Source organism: Cydia strobilella, chromosome Z, assembly GCF_947568885.1.
Source record: "Cydia strobilella chromosome Z, ilCydStro3.1, whole genome shotgun sequence".
Taxonomy (NCBI): domain Eukaryota; kingdom Metazoa; phylum Arthropoda; class Insecta; order Lepidoptera; family Tortricidae; genus Cydia; species Cydia strobilella.
The window spans coordinates 16,615,866-16,639,501 of record NC_086068.1 but is presented as its reverse complement, the minus strand read 5'-3'; the positions used below and the strand labels follow the sequence as shown (position 1 = coordinate 16,639,501).

Below are 23,636 nucleotides of genomic sequence, written 5' to 3'. Positions count from 1 at the left end.
AATCGGTGTAGGTGTAATCGAACCGATTAATAGGGCTTCCAAGTGTCTGGATATTATCGTATCGATATAGTTTTCTAGACGCCATATATAGCGCCACTTGGTACTCGTGGAATAGTTTAACAAATATATCAAATAACTTACTGGATTACAAAATTAAATAAGCTATTGCGGTGCTTACTATAAATAAAGCTACTGCTGCTACTAGTGCTACTACGAGTATATGCCATTTCTCATTTTTCAATATCTAGCTAGAGGAAAGGAAGAAAAAACTAAGCTAGAGTTAAACCAAGAAAAGTCGGCAACAATTTTGATAGCACACGCAGTACAAGTGTTATTTATACGTCATAATTTCATAGAAGTATGACGTTTAAAATAACACTTGCACTGCGTGTGCGTAGCAGACTTTTCTTGGTCTAACTCTACATTACATACTAATATACAATTTAGAAACCATGTGTTCTGTTTTTTAATAAATGAAATCCTACCGCCGATTAATTTTACCATGAATACAATTAATTAGTTATGCTATAATTTTATGTCAAAAGAATATTTCATCTCTCATCGATATTTTACCGTAAAGAATAACACTCTCATACGGTGACGTTTGGGATGTCAAACTCTCTCTCTATGCGAGTTTTTTTTTTCAAAATGATTTTGTAATCGATTCTATAGATGCCTGGTTTCCTTGAAAGCGTTTGATGTATTAATATTATGTTGTAATATGCTATAATCGCAAATAAATATATATATAAAATAAAAGCAAAAATGTATTTAACTGTCAAATGATATTCCATCCTTCCATAAACAGCACATGCAGACATTTTGACGGAGCTCGTCACGCGCGGAATACGATCGCAATACTGTCAATGATCAATGAATAGAGTAGTTTTTATAAAATGGTCTGAAAATTGTTCCGGTGTTTTTGGCAGAGGGGAAGCGACATGAAGACGCCTCCATTACTAAAGGGGCCCACTGACTATCAGTGGACGGACGATATCGGCCCGTCAGTTAGAACAAAAATCCTTCATGGTAGGGAAATAAATAATTAAATTAAGTTTCTACTTGAATTTGTAATAAGTGAAAATGACACTTGATTTCAGCGAACGGATTGGTTATTCCAACATTTCGTAGCAGCGTATCGGAAAGTGCCACGAAAGACTGCTGAATGGTGTCAAGGGCAAACAAGTTGCAGTGCAGGTACAGCCAAGTGAAAAAATATGGGTGCATATAACTTACTCAAAAATATGTCCCATAGTTCTTAACTCGCTGGCATAAGAGCTATGGCACATAGTTTTGAGTACCTAGGTATGATTGCGCACCCATATTTTTACACTTGACTGTACCTTACAAAATTACATGAAACTTGGCATGAACATTCAACAAACATAATATACATTATTATATGTACATTCGTTTCTAGAAATTATTTATAGCACAAAGAAAATAGAGCGAGTAGAAGGTTTACATACAAAACTTACCCCCTTATTCATAAACGTCTACTAAAGTTGACAAGCCGCTAATAATCGTTTGTCCCTTTCTATCATACCAATACGTCGGAAAGGGACAAACGATTATTAGCAGCTTGTCAACTTTAGTAGACGTTTATGAATAGGGGGTTATTCTTTTTCTATTTTCTTTATATGTATTAAACATCAAACATTTATTCAGCGAATAGGCCACAGGGGCACGTTTACATGTCAAATTTTTACAAGCAATAAAAATAACCAAAAATTACAAAAAACGATCACAAATATGGAATGAATGAAATATTAGATACTTTGTTAGAGATGTATCCAGTCTCTAAATGTCGAATTACACAAAAAAAAACTATAATAAAAAGATATACAAACAACAGACAAGTACTAAAATTGTTTAGAGATGTAAAAGTCTAGGTGTCATAGATAAAACGTAATATATAATTTAAAAAAAACATCAAATTATCCTTAGAAATGTAAAGGATCTCCAATTCTCCAAGACTATTACAATTTCTAGCAACAAAGGCTACTAAGTACCAGCTACAGGTACAGCTTATAATATATGTTAGTGTGATACGCATGCCAAGGTTCATGTTTTTTCTGCATATATATTATCGTTTTAAAACGAGAGCGTAACTTCGATTGTATGTCGGCGGCTTATTGGCGGCGGTGCGGCGGCGGATTCATGTGACTTAATTCATTCTGAATTAGGTATATCATATATAGGAGAATATTCATAGTAAATATAGTAACGTTCCTTTTTAACCTTTTCGACACCGTGTCAAACACAAAAACTGTCACTCGGACGCCACGTCACTGAAGTGTCAAAACTGAAATTGAACTTTATGCACATGCACATAGTTCTATGTTGCTCTGTGGTCTTCGGCCGATTAATCCGTCTTTGGCGTTGGACCTGCGGTGCCGATATATCCGTCATTAGCGTCTAAAAAGTTAAGGTTCATTACTTCAAATCAAAGAATATACTGTGTAATAGATGGATACAGTCTACGGGAAAAAAAAAAAAAAAAAAATTGATTCTCGAACAGATGGCGCCACTATCTTTGGATAGTGGCGCCATCTGTTCGAGATCACTCTCGGATAGATGGCGTTGACGGTTTCGTTTGTTATTTAACAATTTTAACGCATATCAGTGAAAGAACATGGGTCAAAATCATATAAAAATAATAAATACAAAACAAAAAAATCATTTATCCATATATGTATGTATTACATTTTATGGTATTTTTATACATCTTCATTTTTAGTTTAAATCGTGTGTCGATAGATGGCAGTGAATTTACTGTAGCTACAAAATTTACCATGACAGTACCGCTCTATCCTATTATATTCTCTTTGCTTCAAATGAAAATAAAACCGGCCAAGAGCATGTCGGGCCATGCTCAGTGTAGGGTTCCGTAGTTACCCTTCCGTCACAATATTTGATTGATTGATTGAATACGAGGAACATACATATCGAATACGAGGAAATCAAAAACACAAGGCAAATTTGCATAATCGGTACTTAATTAAAGTTAATAGACGTATGACGATGATTTTTTCCTTAGAACTTACTTTCAAGAAAAACATTAAAATAAACTGCAATATTTATGAAAAAAACACATATTTTAGGAAATCGCAGTAATTATAAATTATTTGTTTATTAAAATATGAAAAATCAGCGGGATTGCAATTTTTTACTTTTTCGTTCTAAAATTGCTAATAGTCAACGGCATTACTCATTTGCCAGCCAATGAAACTGTTTTAGAGAAGTTAAATATTGAATAACAAATAAATGAGTAAAATAAGCAATTTTAATCTTACATTTTACTTTACTTGTTTGAATAATGCCTAATAACTTTAAAAACCTATTTAATGTCGTAATAACGTATAGAGGCTTGGCGAAACAGGCTTTTGGTTTCTTTTCGCTCATGTCGTCGCAAATATGGACATATTTGGTATCAGTGCATTCAGTGTGATGTCCTGAACACAAATATATGAGATGACAAGCGCGAAAGTGGTGGGGGTAGTTGCTGTGACGTCAAAAAGTCGGCAGTACAAAGTTTTTTACTTTTTTTTTAATCATACCATGTGGGGTTCCAAATGAAAGGGCTTTGTGAGTAGATCACAAATATATAACATACTGTAACATTTTCACTACTTCGTCTAACAAATTGTTAGAAAACGTTCAAAAATTTGACCCTATTACTAAGACTCCGCTGTCCGTCTGTCCGTCTGTCTGTCACCAGGCTGTATCTCATGAACCGTGATAGCTAGACAGTTGAAATTTTCACAGATGATGTATTTCTGTTGCCGTTAGAACAACAAATACTAAAACAGAATAAAATAAATATTTAAGTGGGTCTCCCATACAACAAACGTGATTTTTTTGCCGTTTTTTGCGTAATGGTACGGGACCCTTCGTGCGCGATTCCGACTCGCACTTGACCGGTTTTTTTTTAAATTATAGACAAACGAATGAAGTCCCTATTCTCATGTCATTCGGAATCAAATGTCGTGCGGTTTATATTAAAAAAACATACTGAATTGACGTTTCGTTTCGATAACTGTTTTAATATCTATGGATACTAGAATAGGGACCCACTTGAGTTCCGACAGCTGTTCCAAATTTAAACTCATAACCTTACAAAAATCTATAACGTAATAACCGTAATAACATTAAAGTACAGATTTTACCTACTACCACAGATAAGAAAGTTCTCATAGTAAAATTGATTGTAATAATGCTGGTCATTTCCTACGGTTTCTGAACGTATTTTAGAGCACTAACGATATGTGCGTAGATAAAACATGTAATAGGTTACTAACTGTATCTTACGTTGCAGTATAATTGACATTAAAATGTGTTGTATTTATGGGTAAAACACACTTAAAAAGTTTAATGTCCATAAACAGAGAGATGTTAGGTATTCAAAACGTTTTAAAAAGTCATTACTAGCCGTGTGACAACTTAATGAACCAAATCCTTAAATAATATATTTTTTTACGGTAATTTTTTCCTTTTCGTTCATCAAGAGAAAGACCCGCTAAAAGAGCTTGCATTACTGTAAAGACCATTGCTCAGATGTTACTGCATCCAACGATACCCTGCAAAGTTTATTTAATTTTTATGTTAAATAATGACGATAAATAGCTATAAAGTTATTGTTGAAACAACAAAAATAAAAAAAGAATAGGTTTTACTTAAATTCATTACCTAAGTTGACATTATCGATACGTGTATTTCTAATTAAAAAAATGCAATTATTCTATAATTATAAAAAAAAAACATGAATTTGACTATTAAACATAAAGTGCTGTATACTTGGCAACGTCCAAAATACTGGACGTTTTTTCGTTTTGCGGCTATTTACGCCGAACCTGGAAACGTCCAACATACTTAACATATGTTTTTTTCGGAACTATTATAAATAGATTTTTTTCATGATTTTTCTACAATAAACAACCACAAACAAACACCAAAAAAGCGATACAATCCAGGATCCAGGCCAAGAAAGTCCAAAAAAAAGGGGCAAGTATTTGTCACAAGTCTAGGGATTGACAGGGCAAGCTATGCTGGCGTCATCTGTAAAATACTTTGACCGGCCAACTACCTACACATAAATATTTAATACATAAATAATTACTAATTATCAAAGATAGATATAACTCCGTAATAGATGGATACAGTCTAAGAAAAAAACGTGCTTCGAAAATCAAGAAAATTTGATTCTCGTTCAGAGGGCGCTACTAGTATTGGCCTACAGTCGTATAGATGGCGTTGACGGTTTCGTTTGTTATTTAACAATTTTAACGCATATCAGTGAAAGAACATGGGTCAAAATCATAAAAATAATTAATGCAAATAAAAATAAAAACATTTTTCTACTCGTCGAGTATAATCTGTGTATTACAACTTAACATGCAACACTACAACCTTACTCTTTTCAACGTTGGATAGTCTATGGCACTTCCGACTCAAGCATAAGAATTTTATCGATACGGTTTAGTCAATTATAAAAATTTTGAAAACAGAACTTCATACATTTCGATAAAATGTTTCTTGTTTAAGGAGACTCGATTCAATGCAAATTAGCCTACTTAAACACTCTGTTTTGTGATTGGTTGGCCAACAAAAACATTTTATTTTATTTACTATTTGTTTTAGAAACGTGCATATGACACCCTTCATATAGCAACATCCATACCCTACGAAAACCGCTTAGCGTTGCTTGTTAGTCTCCATAGGCTACGGTGGCCAAAATCGAGAAAAAAACTGTCTTAAAACTGAATTTAGCGCGGAGCAGGTACCAGGGCCTCATGAGTTACGAGGAGGTGTCGTTGACCAACCCGCCGGGGGCGCCGGGCCCGGCGGCCGGGGCGCGAGGTATCGCGGGCTGCGGCAGCTCGCGTATCTTAGCTGTATACTTTTGGTTTGTTTACTTATATGATTCTACTAGTTGAAAGTATTATTTTTTTGTCTCGTAGAAAAAGTATTGTATACAATAGTGATATAATCAAGCTTTTCAATCTCGTACCTTAACTTAAGCAACTCAGCAAGCTTCGTTGCTTAAACACGGTACTCGACTGAAAAGCTCTCTATTATATCACGATTGTATAAAATACTATTATCTATATTTAAATACATTCTATCGTATTTTTATAAATCTTCATTTTTAGTTTTAAAGTTTAAAGACAGATGGCAGTGAATTTACTGGGGTTACAAAATTTACTATGACAGTAACGCTCTAGTATCAGTTGCTCTATGCTAATTATACATTAATTCAAATATTACCTACACATAATAGCATGCATGGTATGTAAATGACATCTCATGTACATGACTTTACAAATAAACATCTTCTTATCTTATATACTTAACTCGATGACTCAAAGACGGGCGTGAAACGTAAATAACTAATTAACTCTATTTTGTAAAAAATAGAGATTTTTAGGGTTCCGTAGCAAAAATGGCAAAAACGGAACGGAGCCCTTACAGTTTAGTCATGTCCGTATGAATGCGATGACCGTATATTACAATGAAGTTTAGAAACAGGTGTATTAAGTGAGCCGCTTATTGTTTAAAAAAATGTACCTATTTTAGGGGTGCACCTAGCTACATGTAACAAAGTAAAAAAAAAAACATTTTTGCGTAAAAATCAACGAGTAGAACATCATTGGATAAACCTTAAAAAATATTAGTTATTTGTATGTGTAATATAAGTGAATACTTTTCAAATTAATTGCTTTAAAAGTCCAAAGACATCAGAAGTAAGGTGTTAGGTATGAACTTTTAACCAACTACAAAAAGGAGGAAGTTCTCAATTCGCCGGAACTTAGTATTTTTAGCTTATTCGTATATATTCCCTGATTTTTCGAAGACCGCTGGATTGATTTGAAAAAAAAAACCGGCCAAGTGCGAGTCGGACTCGCGTTCCAAGGGTTCCGTACATTACACAATTTTAACAATGTATTTTATATGTGAAACGTGAGTTAAATGTCTTATAAAAAACCCGTCAGGGGTCGGATCAAAAACTAAGTAATTAAGTCCGACTCACGCTTGACTGCACATTTCTAATAGGTTTTCCTGTCATCATGGTCATTTTTTGGTTATTTTCTTAAATATTTTTTTTAAACTATATATTTTAAAATTACAAAAAAAATATATTTGAGATTCTCACAATGAGCTCTTTCATTTGATATGTAACACAATATAGTTTGAAAAACTTTAATATTAAATTTTCTCATTTACCCCCCAAAAGTGGCCCATGTTTAAAATTCATGTGTTTACGTTACATGTCCGTCTTTGGGTCGCAAACTTACATATGTGTACCAAATTTCAACTTAATTGGTCCAGTAGTTTCGGAGAAAATAGGTTGTGACAGACGGACAGACAGACAGACGCACGAGTGATCCTATAAGGGTTCCGTTTTTTCCTTTTGAGGTACGGAACCCTAAAAAATGGTGAAAGCTTTCGCAGTTGGTCCCATTGTCAACACGTCTATATTTAGAGAACAACTCTTCAAATATTATACTCGTAGACACACCTTTAGTTACTTGAGTATTTTACGGTTTTATAGTAATGTGTTCATTTAATTTCGGAAAGTACCACTTCTGACTGCTGATGAAGACCATAAAATAATGACAAGTCAGACTGGTTTTGTGAAGGTGTTTTTATACTGATTATTTTATAATACTTATAAATAATACAGTAGCTATAGCTAGTTGTCCGAAAGTACGGAAACAATCCGGCATCGTTAGAAAGAACAATACAAATAACAACAGAACTGGTCTCATGTAATCCCCTCTTGTTATCATTTGTTTTTAGGAGTAGGTGTTCAAAAGGCAGTAAGATACAAAAATGCATATCGCATACGATGTTTTATGAATACCTATCCTTTTTAATGGGCTGTTCACCGATTACTGTGTAAACGTAAACGATAGGTTAAAGCAGCCTTTTATAGGTTGGATAGCTGTATAAAGGTGCAGAATGTATATGTATGTATAATTATATATTGAGTAATAGAATGCCAAGCATTTAAATGGAAAACAATAAATAAAACCAACGTGCTCTTTTTGATTCTTACCTTACTTTACCGTATTATTAATATGTATAATTAATGGAGTAGTTATTGCAATTAAAAAAAACTTACAACAACTATCAACAAACCGGCTATTTATTTCGCAATAAACTAATGTACATATATTATTGATATTAGTTAAACGGGGACATCTAATTTACCGTTCCGTTAAGATACCTATAGCTCCACGGACTCGACCTCAGAGCCGGTTGAATAACATTACTCACAAGCAAAAAGCTCCTATAAAAATATAAAGAAACGCCAGATTGTAACGGGGACCATGCGAATATGATGAGCTCTTATTCCTAGCTCTACTCTACATGCAATGTCGCCGCCGGCGCCGATATCGATGCCGATGCCGCGCCGGTTACAAATCAAATAAAGACAAGCCTAACGCAACCAATTAACCAGCTAAATATTATGTAGAACTGGATCTAATGAATGATCTTAATACATGTCTTTGTTAATAACGATTAACAGTTAATTATTTTGCATCCAATGTTTTTATCTAAACTTTATTTCCCTATACCTACCTTAATTTACAATCTTCCATGGGATTCATTTGCTATTAAAATATATTTTAAAAAACCCTAAAAAAGAAGTAAAAACACGACAAATACATTAAGTGTGACATAAATAGATTGTTTATACACTTTTATAAAATTGTTTATACATTTGCACATACGTATTAAATTGTTGGTACAATGAAGAACAAAAGAAAATATTAAGTACTTTACCTTAACGTTGGGCACTGCATCAGTAACGTATAATAAAAACGTAACAATAAAGAACTGGAGCATAATCAATGATTTGATAATATACATAATTGCTAAAAGGTATCAAAAATTAATTGTATTAATAAATATGATACTATTAGATCACTAGTTCACTAAACCGACATCGATCGGCTGATAGCTAAACAACTTTTTAATGATCATATTGACATAACTGGGTTTGATTTGGACCGCACCGGTAATAATACGGCAAGGATCTGACGCGAGACGTTCGTCTGGACTGGAGTGAGAGTTAAAACAGAATAAAATACATAATAACAAGGATGGAGCGATCCCGTGCGAGACGCGGCACGCGGCGCGCGCGCACCCCGCCCCGCCCACCGCTTAGCTGATTTGCCACTCTCCACGGGAATAATGATGCGCCATAAATACTATAAACCGGCGTTAATCACCAAATAATAAACAGTGGAACCAGTGAAATCAATATCAATATAACGAGCATTCTCTTTCAATAGGTACCTATTAAATCATTAGAAATAGCAATATCACCTGACTCGAACGCCTTTAACTCTAGGAGTCACAATAAGTAGCACTAGCAAATACCTACCTAATTTATTACATAAATCTAGGCTCTGTTTGGTACCTAGTCAATTTTAACCGAAAACTACTGCTGCCGTGCAGTTCTTAAACAACAGTAACTGCTACTTTTGCGATTTTTTGTTTTTTCTTGATCTTGGACCTCCATGTCAAGACGCACACATGTATATAGTCCACGTGCTATTATGACAATGGGAACATATAAAAATTGAACCACCATGTAAGTACAGTAAATCAGAAGAATTTAGTAAATTATTGAGGTAAAACTAACTAAACTGCCGTAATAAAGTTGTCGGCTGTGAATTTTGAGACTTCACTGATTAAAATACAGTAAAGGTCTCGTGTCAATCCTAAATTAACAAGTAAACAGAAGTTCATACTTACGCCAAAAACTGTTTAAAATGCAGTACAATATAAATGTTCTAAAATATTTATACTGTGTTTGAAATGTTATTGATTTTTCAGCATAATTACTAATTAAAATGCAGTCAAAATGTCATATCCTTAACTTTGCCGTGCAATACTTAAACAACAGTAAGTGCAAAAAGTGAGTTTCGAGAAAAACGCAAAATACCCTTTTAAACCGTTTTTTTTTGGTGTTCTCGATGATTATTTACAAATGCTTGAATGTCAAAACATAGCATGGAAATCATGGAATAGATGAAATACGAATACGTGAACACTTTTTTATTTTAACAATTATTGAATAAATGATTGCTATTTTTCAAAATTTTACATTTTTACCCTTTTTACTAGTATTCAGCATATAGACGAGATTAAACTTACTTTTAAGATAAAGATCTCATAAAATAAAGTAACTATCGTGAGTAATTATCGCGGTAACCGAAGACAATATTATAAAGATCTCATTTTCATTGAATGGGGAAGGCGGCTGCCAAACTTTGCTACTAGGTGGCGCCACTAGAGTTTGTAACGTGACATTAGTTTGGCCCCCACCTTTTTTCTTTTAATAAAAAAAAAGCTGTAAAGAGTTTGAAACGTCGGGATATTAATAAATTCAATATACGCGATATAATCCGTTTTCATAGTTTTATTTCATGAGTAACTATCGCGGTAACCGAAGACAATATAAAAAAAAAGATTAGTTTGGGCTGTGGCGTCGCTTGACAGAAAATAAACAAAATACTTTTTATTTGGATCGTAATATATTAACCTGAAATAAACAGGAAATCAATTTTAAATGTTGATATTGTGCATTTTCCTTGATATTTTAAGCATAATATTTTCGAGTGAAAACAGTACATAGCCAAATATACTTAACCTTTCTTCTTCTTCAGTCGGTCCCTCAATACTGAGGATCGTGACATCATGTCCTTCTGCTGAAGACCAGGTTCCTCCATAGGGTTCTGTTCCTCGCCAAGCGCATGGCCTCGTGCAGTTTTAGTTGCATAGGTGCGCCGTAATTTGAGCACACCATCATCTAGATTCTAGTGGGAGGAGGGCCCTGAGGTCTCGTGCCTTCAACTTTGCCCGTCATTATTACCTATCTATGAGGTCTTTTTTAGGGTTCCGTACCCAATGGGTAAAAACGGGACCCTATTATAGTTAACGCTATCTCTACTGAGCTCGTTCACTTACCTGTACTAACAATGGCATTCTGTTAAACAAAAGCCATTATTTCTATTATGTGAGCGCGCGGCCTTTGTGCCTGAGGCTCACACACAATGGCCACGTGCTCAGGCACAAAGGCCACGCGCTCACACAAAAGAAATAATAGCTTTTGTTTAACAGAATGCCATTGTTAGTACAGGTAAGTGAACGAGCTCAGTAGAGATAGCGTTAACTATACTAAGGGCTTGGCCAAACACACGGCGAGACGCGGCGCTGCGTCATTGTGTTTGGCCAAGCCTTTAAGACTCCGCTGTCCGTCTGTCCGTCTGTCCGTCTGTCTGTCAATAGGCTGTATTTCATGAACCGTGATAGCTAGACAGTTGAAATTTTCACAGATGATGTATTTCTGTTGCCGCTATAACAACAAATACTAAAAAGTACGGAACTCTCGGTGCGCGAGTCCGACTCGCACTTGGCCGGTTTTTTTTTTTCCCTTTTACGGATGCCTCGCGTTCCCGTAAAAGTGCTTTTAACTGTGTTACTGTCAGACGTCCATATTTTTCATGAGGATCCATTTTATCGCGTTACACAGACGTTTATTACGTACATGAAAATAACCTACATGCTCCTGTCAAAACAAAACTTTTTTATTTGAATGGCTTTGAAACTTTATCCGACAGTTTCTTGGCCTCAGATACAAAGTTTAATACTTATACAGAGAGTTTAATTATGAAGTTTTATTAAACATTGGTTTATTAAATACTAATATTTTTTTTAGTTATAAATTTCATACGAGTTGGTCGAGTTGTTTCAAACTCTAGTGACGCCATCTACAATTAGCTTTCAGCCGCCTTCCCCATTTGTATGTGACATAATCACAAGTTTGATTTCTGTGATACTCTACGGGTTACTACTAATTAGTAATATTTTACAACTACTTAGTAAGAGATACTTAATTTAATTTCTTAAGTATAATACAATTTTAATTACGTTTTTTTATATACATTCGGGTATTATTATTTATACACATACCTTATTTGTACCACGACGTGTTGGTATCTCAAAGAACTCAATCAATATATTTACTAAGTAAATTACAGTAAATAGTTATGATTACTGTACTTTAGCTTGCAATTAATTCAAATAGCTATTTGTGTACGAGGGTTGTTTACAGTAATCCGCTTTTTTACTGCACTTAATTCCGCATATATTGTGTTTTTATTTCTATCCGAGGGTAGAGTAAAACTGTAAAATTTTGAAAAGTAGCAATAATTTATTCAATAATTATTAAAATAGAAAATTGTTCACGTATTCGTGTTTCATGTAATCCATGCTATATTTTGACATTCAAGCATTTGTAAATAATCATCGAGAACACCAAAAAAACTGGTTTGAAAGGGTTTTTTGCGTTTTTCTCGAAACTCACTTTTTGCACTTACTGTTGTTAAGGTATTGCACGGCAGTGTTATCGTAGATTCTGGGAAATGAACCAATTGCTAATCGATATTAATTTAATAAGCTAATTAAAAGTATGAAAATCCTATTTTTAAGCTATCTATCTATAAGTAACTAAGTAAGTGACTATACGAGTAACACTGAGTACCCTCCCCAGCTCCCCACCCCACACGCCAGTTTACTCTTTTTGAGCTAAATGAACGTGAAGGGCGTGTAGCTAATTATTGTAGGTACCTATTATACATACAAGGCACACAAAACATTAGGTATTTTAAAAGTTAGTTTAATTCAAAACCTTGGTAATTAGGCGAGTCCTATTTTTTTCATCGCACTGGTGAGGTTTAAACATTTTGAGTTACGTATGTTCTTTAGTGAATTTATTTTTTCTTTGGTGTTTTGGTAAAAACTCGCAGTGTGCGTGGTTCCCATTTTAATGTTTCAGAATCTTGGACTTGGCAGGCTCTTTTTTCAGTATAAATTTACTTTTGAAAACCAACACTGTTGCTTTTCAGGCTTATAATAAGGCTCAGGAACAATAATTTACACAGAGCTTTAAATGTAACAATATTAAATTTGTGTAACATTGGTATTTTCCGTACTAGCATAGAGAAATGAAACTAAAGAAAGAGTGGTAACTCCATATATCAGTTTTCGCGCCTTATTTCGTAGTCGACATCTAGCGTCAAGTAGTGGAACTCTCAGTACTGCTACTCGACACTAGATGTCGAATGTGTCGCGACTGACGAAAAGTGTATTGCTCAACAATTTATAACTAATATTAAAAGCAGTTGAAAATAAGTTCCGGTTACTCTGGTCTGAAAATCGTTGAGCATTAGACTTTTTGTTTGCCGCTACATCTATTGTCGAGTAGCAGTTAGCAGTACTGAGAGTTCCGCTACTAGACTAGATGCTAGTGCCGACTACGAAATAAAGCGCGTTTTGGTAAGAAAACTAATGTATGGTGTTAGAACTTTTTCTTTACTTATATTTCTCTATGGTACTAGGTAGTACAGTACCAGTACCACTTATGCTATGAGAAGCACAAGTGGTACGTCGTTTGCCAGCAAGACTACCATTCCCTTTCAAATTCACACATAAAATAAAAGGAGGTGTATGTCGCGGCAAAGTTGTGCTAGGCAGGCGTAATAGACCAAGTTGTCGAAACCGAGACACTTCAACTCAATCCACTCGCGCTGTAGTCGGATCAAGCTAATTCGGCACTGACATAATAAAGTGTGGTAGCGCCATAATAAACGTCATACTTTTATATATATAAAAAATGGAGATTGTGCTGACACTTCCACACCTCGTCATTGAAAAGTCTGTCCAGTTAGCTTGACTTTTTTTAATGCATGTCTGTTTTTTTATTCCGTAGACTAAAATGACATTTCATGTGTTGCTAGCTAGTTTTTTACGTCTTATAAATAGTGATCTGCTACAACCGGTACTAACCGAAAATAAACTATTGGGAGGTACTTATATTTGTTGATGAAGACGAGAGAAAACGCACTGAATACATCCGATCACTATACGAGTAAAGTAACGAATGTCGAATACCTAAACCAAAAATACCAAAATGGTGTTGCGTCAAGTCGGCGATACGTCAATGTCATTTTTTAAATGTTTGAGTAGATTAGTAGTAAGTAGATTTTATTTAATGTTTATTTTGAGTCTAAAATGAATTTAATATGTATCGGTTATTCACAAACCGAAATCAAAGATCAGCACTGTTTGTTTTAAATAAATAATTGCAAACAAATGTTTGCAAGCAAATGGGCTTCAATTGCACATTAAATTATAAAATGTTTTTTGATAATTAAAATAAAAGTTTTTAAGATAGTGTGATTATATTTTTCCTGTAATATTTATGATAATTTTATTATTATGTAAAAAATTCAAAAATTTTCGTTGGTAAACTTCGGATATAAGGGGGGTAATGGTATTTTTTTCACATTTTCCTTCATAAGTATTTTTTTTTCACTATGAGAAACAAATAAATAGTTATTTACGATACAAGTGCGGAAAAGAGGAAATTCGAAACGAGTGGCGATAAATTGAAACACGACCGCAGGGAGTGTTTTAAATCGACACGAGTTGCGAATTACCTATTCGCACGTGTATCGTACAACGTTTTACAGTACATATGGCCCTTTAAACTTTCGACATATGCACGAAAAGTGCTCTTTACGCACTAGTGCGAGAAAGTAGCATCATATGTACTGTAAAAATTGTTTTGTAATGTTCAATTCGAGCTCTTTCAAATGATATCCCACTCGACCTAGTAACTAGACTTTGAATTTTTGCCCCCTCTTTATATTGGGAATTTTTCATAACTAATAAAAACAAAAACATAAGGTTTCCTTTTGTACCTTATTGGTACGGAACCCTAAAAAGTAGCTAAGCCCTTTAATGACGTTGGTTACCACCAAATCCTAGCCTTAATTACAGCGAAAATACCATTTTAATACAGTTGCTCAAAAAATGCTACTATGCGTAGCTGTTTAGCGTGCGGAAAGTTGGTATTCGCGAACTAGTGCTTTTTACTTTTCCATTTTTTTTTAATTTATACTTGTTCCAATTCATGACTACTTATTGATGAGTGTTAATATTAGTTTCCTTTAAACGTCGTAACCAACATAAAAACCTACTGTTAATGTAAGAATATGAAAAATATACATATTTTAAGACCTCTTCATCATTATAACACGTTAATTTTTTAATATTGAAGATTGAAAAACCGTTCTTAATAAGTTGTCTAAATCGAACGGAATAGCTATGGAAGGTAGAGGTAGCAATAGCTGCCGAACCCCCCGCGGGTTGCTCACCTTGTCGTGGTGGAGGGGCTTAGTAACCGTGGCTTGGTCACCCACGGTGAAGCGCGAAAAGGCAACCAGGGCCGGCCTGTTTGAGGCGCGGGCTGGCCCGAGGAGGACGCTCCAAGTGGGCTGGTTTAGCCCGCTTGGGATGCGCCGAAGGTGGACCGTCGAGGAAGAGGAGTGTCGGTATTGCGGTAAGCCGTTCTCCCTATCCTCGGCGGCCGAGGTGGGATCGCAGGGGAAGAGGAGTGATGGTATTTCGATACGCCAGTCTCCCTATCCCCTGCGAACTTGGCGGGGCCGTTCCGCTGTAGCGGCGTTGGTGGGGCTGCAGAGGAAGAGGAGTGTCGGTGTTACGATGTGCCGTTCTCCCTGTCTTCTGCAGCCGAGTTGTGGTTTTGCGACAGAACCATAGACCTGATCTGTCGCCGGGCGCCGGGGAAATTTCTGGCGCCCGTGGCTTCCTTGTGGCGGGCTCAGGGGGGTCCACTACAATGCAGAACGAAAGTCGAGGAGGAAGGCGCGTCGTACCATCTGGCGCGCCTAGCGTGAAGGGCCTTCGGGCATTCGCGGAGGAGCCGCTCATGGGCCGCTGCCGCCGGTGGGGTCGCGGATGAGTACGTAAGGGTTCCCGTAACCCCACCAATAGGGCGGCGAGGCCTCATTAGCCTAGACGGGAGTCCCACATAACCACTCGGGACACTCCCCGCACCCGGGTGGTATGCGGAATGCATTTTTCCCTCCTAACAAAAATAAAAAAGGAATAGCTGCCGAAACGACTGTCAAAGAAGAGGCGTTTTTTCTAACTGCAAGCTAAGTTTCCAAAGGCAACATTCGATTATTGTTTTTATTCCTTACTTGTTGTTTTTCTTATTTTTTCGCAACTGTATTAAAAAACGTCGTCTTCACTAGTCCCGAGTCTTGCCACGAGCCGTAGATATGTCGGTTCTTCTGGAGTAATGACTTACTTTCCGCACTAGCATCGAAATGTACTATTTTCTACTTGTCGACTGTAATGGTTGAATTAAGATTTCGTATACTTAACTGCAGCTTAACTGTAATTGGGTACTTTTCATGTAAGTATGGGCTCCCAACTGAACTAGAATATTCATTATATCACGATTGTATGAAATACTATTAGAGTTGGCCCAAGCTAACTCTGCATGGCATTTGCAATGACAAAGTGTGGGAATGTCATTAATGACAAATTTCTATAAAAATATGACATATATAATGACACTCCCTCACTTTTGTATATTCAAGTAGGTGCAAAGTTGGCTTATACGAACTCTAGCACTATCAAAAGTAAGTAAATGAGATGTCCCTGAAACACCATAAGTAATATCGTATTTTTAGGGTTCCGTACCCAAAGGGTAAAAACGGGACCCTATTACTAAGACTTCGCTGTCCGTCAGCAAATACTAAAAACAGATGAATATTTAAGTGGAGCTCTCATACAACAAACGTGATTTTTTTTCGTTTTTTGCGTAATACTTATTAATTCGGAACGACTCAGTTTCATGCAAGGGTCATTTCATTATATGGGAAGAAAAAAACTGGACCAGCAGAAGTTAGCCAGTTTGATAATATTATGCCTTCCCTACATATTTTGTTTGTTAGCGTATTAATTATTAAATTTAACTGACTTCTGATGCTTTTTTTTTAAATAAAATGACGGGTGGTACGGGTAGTACCCGGTTTATGTGGGCTTTTCTACTTTAAATCTTATGGAGAAAAATCAGTTCAAACGGCTGCCGCTAGCAATAATGTGGGACATTCCGTAAGATGACATGATGACAATCAGCATCACTTCTACCTCCACCTTGCCAATATCCTGACATCGCACCTTGCCAATGTCGGATGCCACAAACGCCAAGATGCTCAAAAATATCTGAGCATGCACTTTAACGTCTCGATAATCATGGGTATCGTCTATTTGTGAAGACTTGCGTGTTCTTGTTTCGTGCGGTATTTCAGAAACTAAAGACTGTACACGATGAAACCCGACCATATATGATTTGGTATATCTTTTTACCGAATGCACATACTCGTATTAAAGCAGTTCTTTTATTTTAATAACCTGTAATTATTGTATTTTATAATAAAAATGTGTGGAGTGAGCGATTATAGCTAGGTACAAAATTATCACTTACGCAAGAACAAGACGTCGTAAATAAAACTAATAAAAATGAAATAACTACATATATTTCCTTTTCTTTTCAATCAGATTTTATTGAAGTGTTACAAGCGGCTGGACGGAATTTAAAAGCAAACAGCATGATGCACTTCTTCAAGCAAATGCTACTAATTACCGTTACGGTTTTGTTTGCAATGCATTTTGTTAATGCGGTAAGTGGCTTTTTAACCGACTTCAATTTCATAGAAGGAGGAGGTTCTGTATTCGGTTGTGGCTATTTTTTTTTTTTTTTTTTTATGTATGTTCACCGATTATTCCGAGACCCGTGGTCCGATTTGCGTAATTCTTTTTTTGTTCGAAAGGAGCTACTTTCAAGTTGGTCCCATATTAATCTGGTTCTGATCTGATGATGGGATCCCTGAGAAATTGAGGGAACTCCTCAATTTTTAAAGGCACATGTATGGTGATTTGGGTGGTTTCATAAGCAACTTGAGCATTTTCTCTCGAAAACGACCAATTTGATGAAGTGGACCTGATGATGATGATTGTTTTGAAGATAGTGATGATGATTTTTTTATGTAGGATGTTCAGCGATTACTCCGAGACCCGTGGTCCGACTTGAACAATTTTTTTTTTGTTTGAAAGGAACTACCTCCAAGGTGGTCCCACATTAATCTGGTGCTGTTCTGATGATGGGATCCATGAGGAATTGAGGGAACTCCTCAATTTTTAAAGGCACATGTATGGTGATTTGGTCGTTTTCTTAAGCAACTTGAGCATTTTTTCTCGAAAACCACCAATTTGATGAAGTGGAGCTGATGATGATGATTGTTTTGATGATAATGATTTCAGCGATTACTCCGGCACCCATGATCCGATTTGAGTTATTCTTTTTCTGTTTGAAAGAAGTTATCTCTCCAAGGTGTTTTCGTAATATTTTTGGTTTTGATCTGATGATGGAATCCGTGAGGAATTGAGGGAACTCCTTGATTTTTAAAGGCACGTGTATGGTAATTTCGGTGTTTTCTAAAGTAACTCAAGCATTTCCTCCCCAAAACCACCAATTTGATGTAGTGCAATTGTAGCTTAACCACGAGTTTGACACTAAATATTCTTCATAACTTACTTTGTACACTAATATGCCAGTACGAGCGAGATGCATAAACAGCAAGTTAAGCACACGATAGCGAATATATCAATGTCAAACTCGTGGTAAGGCTACTGATAACTTCCCTCGTATGTGTATTATGATTTTTGATGTAGGTAGTGTTGGAAACAACCAAAGAGACTGAGAGGTGAAGGTAGAGGGTATTAGTGTTTGGGGGGTTTGAGGTTGGGGGTTGAGGGGAGGTAAGTTGATGGGTCGGGGACTGAGGGGTTGGGAGTTAAGGGATTGGGGGTTAGGGTTAGGAGTTAAGGGGTCTGGGGTTAGGGGTCGGGGAATGACGGTTGAAGGGTTGGTGGTTTAGGGTCGAGGGGTTCAGTGATCAGGGGTTGATGTGCTGTGAGGTTGAGTGATCGGGGGGTTTGAGGGATTGGGTCAGTGGCGGGGCGGAGAATGGATTTAGTGACAGGAATGATTTCCCAGGCGGACTCGAGGAAAATTCTAATTATTTAATAAAGTTTACGAATTTACAGTTAAACATGATTATGTTTTTCATTCATGCGTCACGCTCTTAACAATGTCTTAAAACTAAAAATGGAAAAATAAAAACTTTTATAAAAAAAAGATAAACCGACTTCAAAAAGGATGAAATAAAATATTATCCATTTTAGGGTTCCGTGTTTAAGTATATGCGTTACCAACTGATATGTTTGAAGTCGGTGCCAAGCCAAGTACTCCAAGTAGTAACAATACCAGTCAAAAATAATCAGCTTTATGTCTATAAATCCCATTACAACTGTACAAATATTATAAACGTGAAAGCAATTATGTCTGCCTCTTTGTTACCTTTTCATGGCTAAACAACTGAACCGCTTTAGCTGAAATTTTGCATGAAGGTTCCTTGAATTGTTTTATATTTTGAAATGTAGTCCTCTGGATAAGCGACAGAAAATAACTCAGTCCCAATCCCACACTTGCGTGCTATGACTGTTCAAGAATTACTAAAAAATGCTCTTTAAAAAAATACGACGACAAAACGTATTAGATTTACACTAACGTGCCGACAAGCATGGTACGAACTGCGCCAAGAAGGTTCAACAGTGTGTTCTGTTCTGAGGTATACAGAAAGTTCGTTTATTGTCGTCGTGTACGCTGCGTCTTACATAGGCGAACACTCGCGAACGCGAAGCGAAGCGACGCGGCACGGCGCGGCCGGCCCAAGGCGTTCGCGTTCGCAACGAGATCGCCCACGTAGGACACTTCTATATCTATGTATCTTTATCGAATTGCACTGCAAAATTAATATGAATATATGGTTTAAAATTTGGCTTGGCAGCGACTTCAAACATATCAGTTGGTAACGCATATACTTAAACACGGAACCCTAAAATGGATAATATTTTATTTCATCCTTTTTGAAGTCGGTTTATCTTTTTTTAATAAAAGTTTTTATTTAAATATACGATATATTTTGCATATTACAAACCACCGGATTTCGATAAAATATACCTACGCTTTGTTTTATTACTAAATTGGTCTCGCTCTCTCTCTCGGTTATCACTGTACAATGTACTGTACCTACACTACATGCTACATGTCTGCCGTGTTACGCCTATTAGGCTTATCTCCAAATTTGCCAAAATCAGAACAACATATTAATATATATAAAACCGTCTGTATATTTACGTTTTTCTCATCCAGTAGTAAAAAAGATAAGGCATTATGAGCACTACCCTATAAAAAAATATGCAAACCAATTACATTCTTGCTATGGCTATAATACGCCTACGGCATTATTGCTTGTTTTGTATCAAAACATACGCTTATTCAGCAAGTTTTCATAACGAACCTGACTAATGAAATCTCCTTCCAGTGTTGTGGAGCCCACGGAGAAGACCGCATTCAGCCTCAATTCCACAGAGTTGCTTTACCCAATCGAAAATCCATTTTCCGTTTACGAAACAGCACTTCTCCTTATTAGAAACACTTTACTATCAAACTTCCCTTAACTTGAAAATTCTAGATACCTACCTACTTATGTGGTTGTTATATAACAGGCCGAATTTCAAAAAACCTCTGCATTAGACTCAAGCAAATTAGAAAATCTCCCAAAAACCACAATGGCTATTGAAATACAGAAGATTCTAGCTCAAATTCAGGATACCAAGGTTGTAAGGAATAAAGGACACGCACAAGAATTACTGAAACAAATGAAGAAAGTATTTGTAACTACCAGTACTAAGTCTAGAATACTGTATAAATGTCCTTTCCCAAGGTGCAAAGCAAAATCTATGCGACCAATTCATTAGTTTGTTAAAACGCCAATAAACGAGACTAAATTATGCATTAAAAATCTGTATTCTGTCTGGTTCTTTATTTTAATAAGTAACATAAAAACGCTAAAAAATTATTTCCATTATTTCCTTCAGGTGACAGATTTCTACCAGTAACTTAGGGTGTGTGCTTTAGAAATATTAAAACTACCCTCAGTGTCTTTAATGATAAAATATCTGGGTGTCCGACAAAATACAGAAACAATTAATTTTCACAAAGATGGAGGTACCCTACCCTACCCTATCTAGATATTATAAAGCTTACTAAAATGGTTTTTGCCTTTTGCTATAAAAATAAATAAAATAAAATAAAATAATAATAGCCTTTATTCCACCATAATTAAGTACATTTTTAACATTTCCTTTGCATGCATAATTATTCTAGTTGCACATTCTATTTTTTTGTATTTTAAAATACTTATAGAATTGTATAACATAGGTAAGTGACTAGTAGTAGCACCTACTACTAGTCACCTACTACTACTGCTATAAAAATATTGCCACGTAAATAGGCGTAACTACTAGTAATACAATATAATCGGTGGAATGAAATATAGGGTAATTCCAGGATAGATGCCTCGATTTTAATTTTTACTGGTAGGAGGACTTGGCGACTTAAATTTCACTACATAATAGTAAGCGTTCCTCTCAAGCCACGGTTCCGCTGCCATCGTGAGTATCCGCGCACGCGTTTCATCGGTGCGGTGAGTGATGCTGAAACCTTCCGCGGCGAGACGTTAGAGAGCGTGAAAATTATATCCGTAAGTATTTGTTCTCTAATAACTTTTGACTTGCTTATAATACCTGACTTTTATTAATTGATTTGGATCTACTGAAGCTTAGGCTGCATACATTAATATAATTTATTGTGATTTTATCATTACTTCATTTTTCACCGTAAAGTATTATTATGTTGCAGAGGGCCGTAATGCCTCATAAATATAAGAAGAGAAATAGAGAGAGACAGATACAGATAAATCACCTGCCCGCGCAGCATGGTTCCCCTATCACTAAGTCCGTCACTTTCGCACTCACATACTTGTTAGAACGTGACAGGCATGGTGATAAGCGTGTGATAAGCGTACCGTGCTACGACCCCAGGTCTGCAGAAAGTATGCAAGGGATAAAAAGGAGTCGAGGAAATAGCCAGAACAGAAAGCGTATGTTCTGTATTAGTAGGCAAGGGATAAAAAGGAGTCGAGGAAATAGCCAGAACAGAACATACGCTAGTTTAGTTTATTTATTTCTCAATACACTGTTCGTTGTTAATGTAAGAGGATACAATTAAGCAATTACTTGTCCTATACTTCCTATAGCGATCGTCGGATACGTCCGTCTGTCTGTCCGTCTGTCACCAGGCTGTATCTCATGAACCGTGATAGTAACTTTCACAGATGATGTATTTCTATTGCCGCTATAACAACAAATATAGGTACAAAAAAACAGAATAAAATAAATGTTTAAGGGGGCTTCCATACAACAAATGTGATTTTTTTCCGGATTTTTTTAGATAATGATACGGAACCCTTCGTGCGCGAGTCCGACTCGCACTTGGCCGGTTTTTTTAAATATCCGCTCTTGAAAGTTTGTTTAGGGCTTTCAATTTTATCTTGATATCTACATCAGTGAAGCTGCTGGGCCGGGTTTGGTATCGTTTTTGTATAAATCGGGGGTGCTGAATCCATTTATAGTATCACATTGACACCATTCCGAAGTAAAAACAATATAAAAAATACTTTTTTTTTAACCCCTCGATGCTTACCCCGCTGAACCGATTTCGTTGAAATTTGGTATAGAAAGTGGGGTGGAAGTTCGTATGGGGAATCAATAACCGCAGAACCGATTTCGATGAAATTTGAGATGGTCTACATGATTGATTTAGTTGAAAATGACACCAAAAATGACTTCAAACCTAAACTTAAACAGTTTTAACTTCAGGAATTCAGTGTAGGCGAAGAAGCTGAATTCCCCCCACACTCCATTTCACACTTTAAAAGGATGATTTTTGAGATAAAAACTATCTTATGTCCTGTCTGCACTAAAATTATCTGTAGGTACTTATACCAAATTTAAATTTTATCGGTTCAGCGGTTTAAGCGGGAAGAGGAGTTAAAAAAAAGCTATTTGTTTAAGGTTTATGTTTTTACTTCAGAGTGGTGTCAATGTAATACCATAAATAAATTTGGCACTCCCGATTTATACGAAAACGATACCAAACATGGCCTAGTACTGTCCGCGCGCGAATTCCGTGCACGGCTGAGGAATGTTAGGAATGTTGGGCGTCATAACAGAGTAGTGTTATTTTGTACGTACGGGCGCGGCGCACACCTTCCCACTTCCTCGACCTCAAAATGCACGGAATTGGCGCGCGGATAGTAGCTTCACTAATGTCAAGATAAAATTGACAGCCCTAAATAAACTTTCAAGAGAGGATATCCCAAAAACTATTCAAGATATCGAAAAACTTGACTAAAATAAACTTGTAGCAAATTTAATCAGCTTTCGGTTTGTTTAAGTAGTTATGTCGCTAAGATGCAAAGTTTCCAATATGGATGCCAATCTCTTAAGGCAGAATTGTTGCAAAAGTGACCGCTTTCAGCTTTAAATAATAGTTCCTAATCTCTCCGGTGCCGCTAGTTAGGCTCTGGGACATGAGTATAACATGAACCATATAAGGCAACAAATAACCTGACCAAATTACGTAGGTCGTGTTTGGTAGTATTTCGGTGTATGGTGGCGCCGCCTAATTACTGTTTTTTGATGGAGACTTTTCATACATAGAGATTTGGCTCCTTTATATAGTCTCCATGGTTTCCAAGATATGTAAATACCGA

The 23,636-nt window shown here is 36.2% G+C and overlaps 1 protein-coding gene and 1 long non-coding RNA gene across 3 annotated transcripts in view; one reads left to right on the top strand and one right to left on the bottom strand.

The window, feature by feature from the left end:
* Positions 1-9,154, bottom strand: part of LOC134754279 (SPARC-related modular calcium-binding protein 1) — a 91,258-nt gene extending 82,104 nt beyond the window's left edge. The window contains exon 1 of one of the 2 annotated variants that reach the window (XM_063690501.1): positions 8,791-9,154. In XM_063690501.1, the coding sequence (XP_063546571.1) occupies positions 8,791-8,877 (87 nt within the window). In that variant the 5' untranslated portion in view covers positions 8,878-9,154. The remainder of the gene's footprint in view (positions 1-8,790) is intronic. The other variant, XM_063690502.1, reaches the window with a different exon arrangement.
* Positions 9,155-17,499: 8,345 nt separating this feature from the next.
* LOC134754493 (uncharacterized) lies at positions 17,500-20,962 on the top strand. The gene is made up of 2 exons (XR_010128895.1): positions 17,500-17,576; positions 20,343-20,962. It is a non-coding gene; the product is annotated as an uncharacterized LOC134754493 (long non-coding RNA).
* The last annotated feature ends 2,674 nt before the right edge of the window (positions 20,963-23,636 follow it).